Here is a 15,199-nt window from a genome sequence, read left to right as displayed (position 1 = left end):
CAAATTTTACCCCATTGAGCACTTGTATTCCATAGGGATAGTATTTTGCACCTGAAATCCATAGTAGCATCTCAATCCCAATATTCCTTTTCACTGAGTGCAAAAATTTATTTTTCTTTTCTTTTTTTAATGTTTGCTACATGCATTGAGTGACATGTATTCAATTCTGAAGAAGATAGTCTTGACCCCTAAGGAACCTACAGTGTATTGGTGGAGACGGTAAACACACACCTGTCAGGCACAGAGCAGAGTGTCCACCTCTGCAGGGAAGAACCACAGCAAGCTTCCCAAGGACATAAAGTCAAAGCTGAGACCAATTAGAAAATCCATACTAAGCCCCTTGAAGATTCATGAGTGAATAAAACACTCTGCCCTTTGATACATGGACCAAAGAAGAAGAGAACTCAAATACTTAGTTCTCAAACAACATGCCAGGGTTCTAGAAGGCAAACGATAGAGCAACTGTCTGGAGTGGGGTGGAATCATCATCATCAGGAAGGTTTCCCAGGGAAGGGGGCATGTAAACCTGAGACAGAGGAATAAGTAGAAATGCTCTAAGGGAGATGATGGGGAGGATGTCCAGGGAAAACTAAAGAACATGAGGTAAAGACATGAGGGTGTGAATGGGCGTGCCCATGTGCGGACAAGCAGTTAGTTCAGAGCATGGGAAAATAAGCAGAGTGCACAGGGAGGGGGATAGGGGAGGAGGCACACCTCACCAATCTGATTTGTTGCTTGCTCCCTGGCCCTGCATTGTAACTCTGCCTGATAACTATCGAATCATCAATGCTGGCACTGGAAGTCTCTCTAAAAGAGTTACTCCAGTGCTGTTTATAAAATACACAGTAGAAAAATCAACAGGGGTTTTCTTCCCCTATATGAAAAACTTTTGGTTTAAAAGACAGGGCAGGGTTCATCAGTAGAGATCCAACAGCAAGCTGCGCAGATATCTTGAGCAACAACCTAAATTCCGTAGCAGGTGATGTCACCTGTAAATGCCCTATAAATGGAGGAAGTCTTCGGGTGCATCTGAATGATTTATCTGCACAGATACCCAGTGCTACAAGCATGGCTGTCTCAGCACTACGGCTGACGATTGTCCTGGGACTACTGGTCTTAATCCTGACTTGCCAGGCAGGTAAGTGCTTCTGACCGCAGCTCATACCTTGTGCACTGTCAGCCAGGATTGCAGGGAGGTGGCAGCACTGCTCCAGAACATAAAGGGGAGAGGGGGGGAAGGGGACTTTGGGCAATGCAGAAAGAGCACTGGACTAGGAGACAAGAGGCAGATCTTCTAGATTCTATATTGTTTATTTCTGCTCTGATCTTTATTATTTCTCTTCTTCTGCTGGGTTTAGGCTGTCTTTGCTGTTCTGCTTCTATTTCTTTTAGGTGTGCTGTTAGATTTTGTATTGGGGATTTTTCTTGTTTCTTGAGATAGCCCTGGATTGCAATGTATTTTCCTCTCAGGACTGCCTTCGCTGCATCCCAAAGCGTTTGGATTGTTGTATTTTCATTTTCATTTGTTTCCATATATTTTTTAATTTCTTCTCTAATTGCCTGGTTGACCCACTCATTCGTTAGTAGGGTGTTCTTTAACCTCCATGCTTTTGGAGGTTTTCCAGACTTTTTCCTGTGGTTGATTTCAAGCTTCTTAGCATTGTGGTCTGAAAGTATGCATGGTATGATTTCAATTCTTGTATACTTATGAAGGGCTGTTTTGTGACCCAGTATGTGATCTATCTTGGAGAATGTTCCATGTGCACTCGAGAAGAAAGTATATTCTGTTGCTTTGGGATGCAGAGTTCTAAATATATCTGTCAAGTCCATCTGATCCAATGTATCATTCAGGGCCCTTGTTTCTTTATTGACCGTGTGTCTAGATGATCTATCCATTTCTGTAAGTGGAGTATTAAAGTCCCCCAAGAGGCAGATCTTCTAACAAAAAGAAAGGATTTTTATTCAAATGTGCTTCAATTACAGCCTCTACCTTCAGTGAATGAATGAAGTTTGGAATGACCTTTTTCTTATGTAGTCATGTGATACCGCGACACTATCATATTATAAATTTCTTGACAGCCGGGAGGGGAATTTATTTTTTGATGATTCTAAGTAATAATGTTTGGAGGGAAAAAAATGTATACTCTGGAGTAAGACTCCTAGGCCTGGTTCTACCATTAATCAGAAATCTAACTTCAGGCATGTTAGTTAACCTGTCTGGGCCTCACACGTTGAAGGGAATATCAATAGTTAACTTTCTCATAAAGTTATCATGAAAATTAGAGACAAAAACTGTAAAAACATCTGGTCCCTAATAAGCACCCAATAAATATTAACTGCTATTGTTATCACATATTATCTCATTTGATTCTCATAATAATCCTCTTAAGTAAAAATGCCAGGTTTTATCATGTCCCTTTGGCAGGCTGACAGACAAAACTTGCAGAAGGAAAGTCACTTGGGCATAGACACAGGTAGACGTGGCATGCCTGGGTCTGAAATCCCCAGTCCCTCCATTCTGTCCTTTATGATTAAGTGCCTACTTCTTATTTAAAGATTTATTTTTTTAATATTTATTTATTTATTTTGAGAAAGAGAGCAACATCAGGGAAGGGGCACAGAGAGAGGGAGAGAGAGAATCCCAAACAGGTTCAGCACTGTCAACACAGAGCCTGACGTGGGCTTGATCTCAAATAGTGAGATCATGACCTGAGCCAAGGTCAAGACTCAGATGCTTAACAGGACTGAGCCACCCACATGCCCCATGCTTACTTCTGTTATGCCCTTTCCAAGGATATAGGGGACCACAAGGCAGCTTGCAAAATTCTCATTACTTTTGGCCTGCAGAATATGGTGAGCTCTTGGCTGGTCTCAATTCAGAAGGATAGGTCAAAAAACAAAGCCAGTGCAAATATTTAGTAACAGAGCCTTTTGCTTTTCTAAATGTAACTTGGCAGAACACCCTCAGCCACCCACAGTCCACCAGCACAATATACAGACACACACTCTAATGAAATTATCACAGGGGCACCTGGGTGGGTCAGCTGGTTAAGCGTCCAACTTTGGCTCAGGTCACAATCGCTTTCATGGTTCATGAGTTCAAGCCCTGCGTTGGGCTTCTGTGCTGACAACTCAGAGCCTGGAGCCAGCTTCAGATTCTGTGTCTCCTTCTCTCTCTGCCCCTTCCCCACTTGTACTCTGTCTCTCTCTCTCTCTCCTCTCTCTGTCAAAAATAAATAAAACATTAACAAAAATTAAGAAAAAAAGATTTATAACAGAATTACCAAAAAGGTGGCCTCAGGCACTACCGGGTCCATCAACTCCTTAAGTAATCAACACAGCAAAGTGAAAGGTGAGATTTATATCCTAAGGACCAGTCCCCAGCTGTCTCTCATAAACCCTAAAACTGGTTAAATCAGTTCACTGCTTTGAACCTCAGTTTCTTCATCTGTAAAATGGGACAACAATCAACTTCACCTGGTCAAATGAATATGCCTTTATAATCACTTTGTAAACAATAAATACTATACAAATATCAACAGCACTGTATTTTTTTCAGAACTTTATAATTACATTGACTGAAAAACTCAACCAAGTAGTTAATGTAAATAAAGGCCAGTCCATATTATATTTGAAAAGAAAAAATATTCTGCTATTAGCTTTAATAGTTTGTTTACAGTATTTCAAGTTTCTTTGATTTTTATTGTTTGTTTTTCTGTTTTTCAACATTTTCAATTTTCTTAATATTTTAACCACTTTTTTAAATTTTCAAAATCTAAAGCACTACAGGAAAAAGCTAATATTAATCATTTTGTTGCTACTATTATTAACATATTATTATAGTTCATAATATATGTACCCATTATTATATATTATATATAACTTATTATTTATATGCACCCATTATATTATATATAATATATATTCATGATAATACAGCAAGCATTTATTGTGGACTTACCTTAGGCCTGGTACTGTGATAAGTAGTGTATGTATGTGTGTGTGTGTATATATATATATATATATATATATATATATATATACACACATTTCATAGATATTTTACATGTGAAAGATATATAAAATATCTTTCAATATTGACATAACACAATGAATAAATTGAGAGACAAAGTATTTAAGAATTGTGTGCAAGGTTCCATGGTGGATTTTTTTTTGTTGAAGACAAGAATCAAACTCAGGTATACAGGACTCCAAAACATATGATCCATCATACTCTAAAACCTCCTAATATAGATGTGGTTCAAGGACTGGGGCCTATGATCCAATCTTCACACATATTCCAAACTAGGGCTCTTTGCATATTGACAGGCTAGCATTTTGTGTCGTATTAAAATAAAAAGTCAATAAAATTAGCTTATTATGCAAGTAACCATATAGCAACACGGGAAAAAGGAACTCACTTTTCATGCAAGGAATTGCTGTTTTGTACCTGGTAAATGTCTTCAGGGGAAACTGCTTGAAGATAGTATTATATCATGTAGATAATGTGCTCTGTGGAGTTAAAACAATTTAGGTTCAAACCCTGGCTCAACCACATTCTAGATGTGTGATTTTAGGTGAGTCATTTAACTTCTCTGAGCACCTGTTTTCTCTTCTATAAAACTGTTAATACCTTCACTGAACTAAATAAAGATTAAGGCACATCATGAAAACGCAATCCCAGTACCTGCTCAGTTGGCATTATCTTTCCTTCTTCCAGTGATGAGAACAGAGAGCAATTCTGGTCACTGAGGTGGCCCTGCATTTTATGTAAGGATCATGTCTAGTATGTTCATTCATATCTCAACTCTTAGCATATGCTATGTACCTAATAGTAAGCTGAAAAAAATACTTAATGAAAACATTAACAGCTGAATGAATAAGTAATTGGTATACTGATTTTGGTTATAGGTCCCAGTCTGGTGCTATCAAATCTTTTCTTGTGGCATAGTAAACAACAAATGTTTGCAAAATCGAAAGCCACATGTTTTGACTAAGAGTTTCTATTTTAGGATACAATACAGATGCAAGCCTTCTAACATAATTTTTGACAGCCTCCACACTAAAAGCTAGTTATGTCTCCTTCATTCAGAGTTGGGGAACAGTGCCTAGATGTTGGAACTCTTTGAATCAAAACTTGTGGTGGGGTTACCATGTGAAATACAGGACACCCAGTCTAATCTGAATTTCAGATAAACAATGAATAATCTTTTAATGTTTATTTATTTTTAAGAGAGAGAGAGAGAGAGAGAGAGAGAGCAGGGGAGGGGCAGAGAGAGAGAAAGAGACACGGAATGTGAAGCAGGCTTCAGGCTCCAAGCTGTCAGCACAGAGCCCAATGAGGGACTCAAACTCACAAACCACGGAGATCATGACCTGAAGACGAACGCTTAACCCACTGAGCCACCCAGATGCCCCACAATTTTAGTTTAAATATGACCTAAATATTGCATGGTCATTCTTATACCAAAATTAAAAAAAAATTGTGTATCTGACATTTAATTGGGTATCCTGTATTTTTATTTACTGAATCTGGCAACACTATGTGTGAGGCTACACTAAAACTAAAAGACAAAAATCCCACTTTATCCTGGCACCAGCGTCCAGAGGGGAGTCCACTTGAAGCTACTAACTGCCACTCTTCCATTACTTTGAATCTCCTGAACCAGTGAGACCACTAAGCAAAGCCAAAACGCCCCAAGGGAACTTGCATGTCACCAACCTCACTCCTTGGACCCTTGGTCCTCATTGCAAAAGGCACTTGATTAAAAGTTAAGGGTAAGAAACCTGAATTTATAGTTCCATCTTCTCTTGCTATTTGTGAGGTCTCCTGCAAGTCACTTAATCCTTTCAGTTTCTTAGTCCAGTGAACTAAGAACTACATCCCTCGAAAGACTGGTCAAGGGTAAAATCACACAGCATTTACAAAGTCATTATTTACAGAACTATAAAATGATGTACAAATGATAGAATTTCTCCTTGTCATCATCCTTATTATTCTACTTTCAATCTTACACTTGTGGTTAGATCGTAGCTTTGCTGTCAAAGGCTATTCAGCTCATTTTTGTTGTTGATAACTTGTATTTTATAAGTAATCTCTGTGGTAGAAAAATTAGACAATATAAAGAAACAAAGATATTTCTATCGTTAAGAAGGTGGGGGGGGCATTATGCAGTTCTGCACAGAGTGCTTACAAATCCAGATTTTAGTACTAGTCAAACATGGGATTGAATTGTTTTGGCTGCTTACTAACTGTGTGACTTTGAACCAGCTCGTAAACCTCTCTCAACTTCCACTTCTTGAACTTTAACTTGAGATAAGAGTTTTGCCTACCTCACAGGGCTGCTGTGAGAATAAAATGATATAACAACATATTAGCTTATCTGACATAGGTATATGCTCAACAAATGCTACCTGTTATTATGCCATCATTATTCTCATTACCGCTTGCCAGGATTGCGTGGAGAAAAGTACATTAAAATGGGCATTCTGTATTTCAATGCTGGAACTGGCTGCTTAACTGTGGACAAGTTACTTAACTTCCATGAGCTTCAATTTTCTCAACCAGAAAGGAAATCAATGTCTACCTAAGTATCGACACCTGTTGTTTTTAGGAACAACTGAGATGATGCATGTGATGACTTTGGCCAGGCAGGCATTAAATGTTCAACAAATATAACTGTACGAGGCTGTATAATTAATGAAAGGGGGTAAAAAGCGGTCTAAGGGTTCCCTTCAAAGAAAAGAGGCTTCCCTTTCTTGTTGCAGAGAATCACTTCTGAGATTCTGTTTTGTTTTTCAGATGACAAACCAGATGACAAGCCAGATGACTCAGACAAAAAAACAGAGCCAGATTTTCCAAAATTCCTAAACCTCTTGGGCACAGAGATCATTGAGAATGCAGTGGAGTTCATCCTCCGCTCCATGACGAGGAGCACGTAAGCACTGTGACAAACCTTGCTTTTGTCCAGTTTGCTGTTGGTAATGACCGCATTGCATTAAAATGAATGAGAAACAAAACTGTGGTGCATGACAATGTATTATTTGAGTTGAAAAGTATTGCCCTATCTTGAGATATATTTGCATCTGAATGAATTTCCCTGAACTCTTTTGGAGTGTACGCATTTCCAACAAGTGCTTCCGTAAAATATTTTTAATCTCGAGACCAAGTAGGAAGGAGGAAGTGCACTGGACCAGGGAACAGAAAGCCAGGTTCTGGTCTTGACATATGTGCTACTTGGCTGGGTGACCTTGAGCAAGGCCCTCCCTCGCTGAGTGCCTCAGTTTCCTCATCTGTAAAGTTAAAGGAATAAAGGACCCACCCAGGGCAGGCACTGTAATTCTTTGGTGAAGGTGGTGGGTAGTGATGTGTTCATTAGTGATACATGTGGTGAGTCCCGCCTTTATTTTCTAGTTTGAGAAACTCAAGAGGGTTAGAGAGACTAGCTGATCTCTCCTCAGAGACAATCTAGAGAACCTCTCATATGAGTGTTGATCATGAGGGATTGCCATGGTGGCAGCGCATATAGCCCAGAATCTTCCCAATGTTCTCTCCACCTGCTTCCAAGCCCCTGCACACAACTCCTAACACATCTTACTCCAGTCTACACAGGCTCTGATTTTCACATCTACTTCACCCTGTTCTTATTTGCCCCACAGTAATCTCCCCACTTTCAGCTCTCTGGGATCCAGTTTGTTCTGAATTTCCAGGTGCTTTCAATCTCCACCTCACGGAGTCTCTGCCTCTAATTCTCTCCTTCCTAGATCCCTAAGCAGAGTTTGACAATGTGTGGTCTATACTCTCCTGGAGAATTTATACAAAATGAGTTTTCCTTCATCCCATCTTGTGTCTTCCTAGGACAAAGCTAAGAGTACACTTTAGAACAAGCTTTCTGGTAATTCTGATATCCCATCAATTTTGAAAGCCCTTGATTTAATGCTCTGGACTACAAGGCTGGGCCTTGATGGTCTGCATACCCTTTAAATTTTTATTCACATTTTGTGTAAGTGTGCATCTTTGCATTTTTCTAAGGAAAATGCTTCTGACTTTTATTAGATTCTCAAAGGGGTCTATGACCAATAACAGATTAAGAATCACTTCTCTTTAGAAATCATCAGGGTCCATGTTGTAATCTGTGATCTGCTTAGACCAATATATTATCATGTGGATGGGCAGGATTCTGCATACCATCCTTATGCACAAATTATTGAAACTCACAGACATTTATTTTTGCATTGTTATTTTTCTATTGTGGTTGCTTTTGCAACTGCTGAGTTACAATGACTGTTAATGTAAACAAGAAGAAACTGACAAGCAAGCAGGAGCAACGCCCACTATGTACAAAGTACATATTACACTCCAGCTGAATTCCTATTGTTATAAATCAAAACAACAGCAAGCAAGGAGTTGAAACAATATTTCTTTTTATTCCTTCCCTGGGGAATTCCCCAGACATGAAATAATAGTGCTTTTATTTTTCTCTGTTAACCCTGGAAGCTCACTGTTGGAAATACTGGAGAACTGCTTGCTGTCAGCTCGGGGTTCAGGAACAGCAACTCCACTTCAACCATCTTCTCTGTTCCTTGTTGTTTTCTACGTAAATGATGTTTTTCCTGTTTCTGGAACTTAAAACCATCTCAGGCTGTCTGACCTTGCTTTCGTTTCTGCCTAAAAGGCTCTTCCCTTCTCTTGTAGCTAGTGCTTGTCCTACAGCTCATCTAAAAGTCACCTCCTCAGAGGGGCGCCTGGGTGGCTCTGTTGGTTGAGTGTCCGACTCTTGATTTTGGCTCAGGTCGTGATCTCGGGCTCCGTGCTGGCAGCATGGAGACTGCTTGGGATTCTGTCCCTCTATCTCTGCCCCTGCCCTGCTGGCGTTCTCTCTCTTTCTCTCTCTCTCAAAATTTATAAACTTAAGAAGTCACCTCCTCAGAAAACAATTCTATAATCACTCTTATTAACACTATCTTCTTTCATTCCCTAGTTTTCTATTACTTTATCTTGGGCAATTATAGTGCAATTATAACATATATCACCACCTTTATTTTCAATCATGTGGCTATATGAAAATAGGGACCAGATCTAACTAGCTTCTGGCTCTAACACAGTACCTTATAGGTTAAGTGAGGCACTTAGTGAATAATTGTTGAATTGATTAATTAAGGAAAGGTATCTTCAAGATCAGATATAAAACCTATTACCACAATTTGACTGAGAAATCCTGGGGGATCTTTGTTGAAAGACATAGCAGTACTTGTTCAGGGTAAAAATCTAGCTGTCCTTTGTCCAAGGGAAGACCATAGATAGGACGGGGATGGGGAGTGGGAGGAGATCATCAAGAAGTATTTCTAAGCACTTAGTATACACAAAGTAGGGGCAGAAATTTGAAGGAAAAAACTCAAATGTAAATCCCTTCTCAAAGATTTGCAGTCCTTATGGTATGATGACCCAGCAAAAGCAGTAATGACTAATATGCTAAATAAGATAAATGTCAGCAAAACATCACAGGTAATTTCTACAGAAAGGAGCTATGGTTGATACCAGGACGCTTAGGGGTATGTTTATAGCAAAGATGAGATGCAATTTGGGTCTTAAAAGAATCAGTGAGATTTGAGCAGAAAGACAGAATGACAGGAATGGGGTACTTGATAAAGATGAGAATTGTCTTTATTTACTCCATATCTTGATGCCTAAGTAGTGTGTCAGGCACGTAAAAATACTAGATATGTGCTTTCAGGACAGTGAATAGAATAGCTCACCTTCTCTACTCTGGATTACTTCAGAGCCATGTGAACTGGATTCTGGTCACCATTGTTCTGAAAAATATACATATTCTTAATTCCTCTGAACCCCCCCCCCCCCCCAAGGCTCCAATTGTTGTGAATTTCCCTTCACCTGCTGGGTTTCCATGACATGGCATTTTCCTGTTTCTCTCCCTACCTCTAGCCACTCTTTCTCATTCTTTTTATAGGGCTTTTCTTTATCTTCCCCTTAAATATTTCTCTTCAAAGCTCCAAATGTAACCTGCATGGGTTTTCACATGGGTAGTATTGGAATCCAATGACTTCCAAAATCAGATGTCTATTGCCTTCTTTTTTCTGAGCTACAGACTGAAATGATTAATTGCTTGCTACAACTGCTCCCCAAACCCATTGCCCCACAAACTTGCTCCTCCTCACATGTTCCTTATCTCCTCACATGTCACGTACCCACCCACCTGGAATCCAGAAACCTCAGGGTCCTTGTGGATCTTTCTTGCTTGTCACCACCTTCATCACATTGCTGAATATTTTACTTCTAAATTTTTCTCCTGTATCATTCCTTTTCTTCAACTCCACTGACTAGTTGGCCTGGTAGAGTCCGTCATCACCTCTTTACTGAGTTCTTTTTATTAGATTTATGGTGAGTTCCACCGTTTCTGTCTGTCCTCACTCCAAACCATCCTCTACCTATTACCAGAGTTATACAGTAAAAACACAAGTTAAGTTCCATCACCGTCATTCTTGAAACCTTTTTTCTTGAATTTCCACAGCCTACAAAATCAGAACAAATGCATTCAACTGGTGTTAAATGTTCTTCCCTGAAGCCAATCAATTGCATATCTCACTCCTGAAGTCAAACACCCGATGCCCCTAATGACAAATGATTTGTTTCAGAACCGGTCATGTATGTATAAACCCCTAACATGTTTGCACATGGCTCTTCCGTCTGCCAACAAGGTCTGGTCCCCAACTCCAACTCCATTCTGTTTACCTAGAAAGTCTAATCATTTTCTAAAGTCCAATTCAAAGACAAGCTCTGTGAAGACATCACAGACCCCTACGATTACAACATGCAGGTATTTATACTTTGGATTTCATTATGCTTTGCAGGAACTTTCACATCGATTTTCTTTCCCTCTAGTTGTTTTAAATTACTTGTATCTGATTGTGTCTATTTTTTCCACTAGACTGTAAACTCCTCACAGGCCACATTTTAATCATCTTTATCTTTTCAGTACAGTGGTCCTAATACTTAACCTCAGATCCTGAAGATCCCAGTTTTAGACTTCGCTTTGCCATTTATCAGCCATGTGTCTGGGACAGGTTGTTTAATCTCTTTGAGCTTTAGAAGTTTTTTCATATACCATATGAGATAAAAATTAATTTATCCATTTATTTAATATTTAATTCCAACATTTATTCATTTATACTATATGCCAGGCACTGTTCTAGTTACTGGGGATATATTACTAAACAAATACACCAAAATATCTGTCTTATACAATTTATATGTGAAGACACCCATGAATAGATTTGTTGGCAAACTGAAAGAGATAATCGTGCATAAATAGCTTGCAAACTACAAATGTTATGGAAGTCTTAAATCTTATTTTATTTATGACATAGGAAAATCTGCAGAAAAAAATAGTGGCTCAAACATTATAAGACATTCTAGTGATCATTCTAATATTCTTGCTTAATCTCAATCATAATCCACTTTTTTCTCTCTTTTATTTTTCAAGAGGATTTATGGAATTTGATGATAAACAAGGAGAACATTCAGCAAAGTGACTTCCCCAGGTGATTAACTTACAATTTACAACTAAAATAATAGAATATTTAACAAAGAAAAAGGATCTGTCTTATTTTATTCAATTGATTTGGGCACCCCCATGACTACTTATAAGCAGAAAAAGTGGGGTTTTTTTGGTTTGTTTTCGCTTTAGTTTCTTTTTTCAATTTTTTAAAAATGTTTATTTATTTATTTTGAGAGAGAGATCACAGAGAGCAAGAGCATATGCAGGGAAGAGGCAGAGAGAGAGGGAGAGAGGGAATCTTAAGCTGACAGCACAGAGCCCGATGTGGGGCTCCATCCCATGAATCGTGAGATCATGACCTGAGCCGAAATCAAGAGTTGGACGCTTAACCAACATCATTATTGGTTGGACTGTCCCCTCCATTTAGACAATCTTAATCACAAACATGTACATTATTATCAGGATACTGAGGTTTCTCATTGAGTCCCAAGAGCTCCCAAAGGACTAGAGCTACATGTGTTGGACTTCTAGACCTGTACTGTACATTCGGTGGATAGGCGCCCCTGCAGTAGTTTCTTAAAATTAATTTTAAATAGAAGTATTTTTTATCACCGTAAAGTCACTGACCTAATAAGATTATCTTAAGAGAGGAGGCCCAAGTATGGGCAGAAACAAGAAAGCACTGGGAGTTAGGAGACCTGGTCCTGCTACAATGCTATCAGTAACTTGCCTTGCGCACATAGCACCTATGACGTGAGGGGAGTGTGTGCACTAAAATAGAAGGGCCCATGTAATCGTGCAATTAGTTACTCATGAGAAGAGTGAGCTCTGCTGAACCTCATTCCAGGAGAAAAGACTAACAAGCTCTCTAGTCCCATACAGTTGTATTTAGAGTAGTCCCCCCTTATCTGTGAGGGATACATTCCAAGATGCCAGGGGACACCCGACACTGTAGATAGTACGAATCCCATATATATATGTTTTCTCCTCTACATACTTACCTATAATAAAGTTTAATTTACATATTAGGCACAGTAAGAGATTAACAACAGTAACTAATAATAAAACAGAAGAATTATAATATGCCGCAAGAAAAGTTATGTAAATGTGGTTTCTCTCTCTCAGAAAATCTTATTGTACTGTACTCCCTCTTCCTCATCTTTTGATGATGTGAGATGATGAAATGGCTACATGATGAGATGACGTGAGGTGAATGACACAGGCACTGTGATACAGTGTTAGGTTTCTGTTGATGATCTGACATTATATCAGAAAGAGGATCTGCTTCCAGACCTCTGTTGACTGTGGGTAACTGGAACTACGGAAAGCAAAACCACAAATAAGGGGGAACTACAAACAGTATAGTCTGAGCGCTCAGAAACACCTGCTTTCTCCTTATTCTATTCTTTCCTGAAAAGACAGAAATATCAAAACAGAAATGATATAGCTGGGAAGGTAACTATTATATCAGCAGCTAGCATGAACTGAGTACTTACTCTGTATTAAGCATTAAGCAGAGTGTTATGTATGTAGTACCTAATTTAATTCAAACACCACTATGACATGGTATTCTTCCTCTTCTTTAATTTTGTAAGTAAAGAATGTGACCAAATCACTAACATGGTCATGTTAGTAAGGGAAGAGGGAAAGATGTAAACGTAGGCAGCCTCATTCTGGGGTGTGCCTTCTGTTACTAAGCAGTTGTGCTAGCGGAGAGCAGAGACCATTGTAGGAGGAGGCACTTGAAAACACTATGTGATCTTACACAGGCCTTCAAGTTTCCCATAGAAATAAAACACTACACCTTTGGTTAACTGAGTTACCTTACACGCATCTCCAGGAAGCATGGCCTTTCTCAACTTCTATTTCGTATCTTGTCTAGGAATCCTCCTTTTCCCTACTGTCTTCATTTCCTAACCTAGGTCTTAGTAATGTAAGCTCAGCAACCTACTATCAGATTACTCAGGGACTTAGCCCACTCTTTTGCATGAGCTTCTAAGGACAGAAGTCAGTCCTGGGCATTAGAATCAAAACAAGCCCAACCCAGACACATCTGATTCTCATGCCAAAGCCAGCTAAGTTTCTAAAAACATTCACTTATGTTTGCATGTTTCTGTTTCCATCATCTCAGGGAATAGCCTACCTCCTGTTGCAGGTGTCCTGACCCTCAGCTGATTCATTCAGGGTGCTGGGATACACCTCTACCCATTGGTACCCACAACCTTAATCTTTAGAGTGCTACCCTAGCAGTTCAGTGTATAAGCCAGTCCAACAGACAAGGCAATATGAAGGGTTAGAAAGAGCAGAAGACACAGAGAAAAAGTAAGTTCAAATTCTAACTTGGCTACTTACTGGTTGTCTATTGGCCTCCTTGAGTTTCACTTTACTCCTTATGAAAATGTTAAAAATCTTGGGAACTTAATTGTTCCAGATCTGAATGCCAGATTTTTTTTTAACTGTGTATAAAAAAACTTTGAGTAGATTCATGAAGCAATTATAGATGCTCTAATGGGCTGGGAGGAATGGCTCAATTTAGGGATATTAAAAAGTTGGGCTAGAAAGAAGGAAGCCTCTAAGGCAAAGATTACATTTTGAATGGTTTGGTCAGGAGTGTCTCTTTAAACAATAGTGACTGTGCATTTAATAAGTAGCTTTAAAAGTTGCACATGTATGATAATTGCCACATCTAATCAAAATCAAGTCATCACTTTAGAATTAAGTGACTCACAGCAATGCCCCAGTATAGAAAATGTGGCCAAAGTTCTACATATTCCTTAAATTAAGATAGATAGATACATAAATATCCCATCTTCCTTCTACAACATATGCCTCTTTCTTACATATTTTATTCTTTTAGTGCTTATTTAATCGGTACCTACTATTCTGCCAGTACTATCAAGATAAATAATGGTGTCCAGCCATTGAGAAGTCGATAGTCTGGGCTATCAGTTGGCACAGTGTACCCCAGGACTGTGGAGGGAAATGATACAGTTATGTATAAAAGTGCCTTGGACATGCCTTGGAGGAAGGAGAGAAGGAGAAACACCTGGAAAAAGGAGTGGGCATTAAAAGAGCTTTACCAAGAAGGTGAACTTCTGCACACATTCTCAGATGATGAACAGAGGGGGGCAAGGTCTCAAAAGCAAATCATCCAATAGACTGGACACTTAACTAATCTGAGACCCTCCCAACCTCTGCTCAATCACATTGGTAAAACTTCTTTATCTTAATAGACTTAAAATCATATTTCCTGTTGTCCAGCATCACTTGAAATTAATCATAGGGATTCAAGTTCCCTAGTGTCTTAAGTCACTAGACACCTTAAGGTATAAATTACCTTTCTTATTAAAAAAAAAAATCTGATGAACCTCACTAGGCTATTATCAAAAGAAGTAAAAATTAGGAAAGTACTTTCTGAATCTTAATTTCTAATTACATGTTTTCAATTAAGAAAAAATATACTATGAACCCGGTGGATCACATGTTTAGACTTGCTGAGTCAGAACTTCCAAGGGAGGGACCTGGGAATAAATACACTGGGCCTGTGTGGGGACAGGGGGAGGGGGGCACTAAATACATTTAATGCTCATGCAGCTGATGAGCAAAACTGCATTTGGGCATGACTTTACTTAATATCCACTCCATGACGTCTTATGGGAAAAGCTTCCTGCAGAATTTAGAGG

At 39.0% G+C, this 15,199-nt stretch overlaps 1 protein-coding gene across 1 annotated transcript; it reads left to right on the top strand.

Moving 5' to 3' along the window:
- The first annotated feature begins 1,068 nt into the window (after positions 1 to 1,068).
- On the top strand, positions 1,069 to 11,550 carry CA1H5orf46 (chromosome A1 C5orf46 homolog). The gene is made up of 4 exons (XM_042906221.1): positions 1,069 to 1,138; positions 6,626 to 6,634; positions 6,803 to 6,938; positions 11,502 to 11,550. Exons 1-4 carry the CDS (start codon positions 1,069 to 1,071, stop codon positions 11,548 to 11,550), a joined length of 264 nt encoding a protein of 87 aa, XP_042762155.1.
- Positions 11,551 to 15,199: the final 3,649 nt, after the last annotated feature.

The sequence above is a fragment of the Panthera leo genome, chromosome A1 (genome assembly GCF_018350215.1).
Source record: "Panthera leo isolate Ple1 chromosome A1, P.leo_Ple1_pat1.1, whole genome shotgun sequence".
Classification (NCBI taxonomy): domain Eukaryota; kingdom Metazoa; phylum Chordata; class Mammalia; order Carnivora; family Felidae; genus Panthera; species Panthera leo.
The sequence above is the reverse complement of the archived record's forward strand: the minus strand, read 5'-3'. Positions and strand labels throughout refer to the sequence as shown.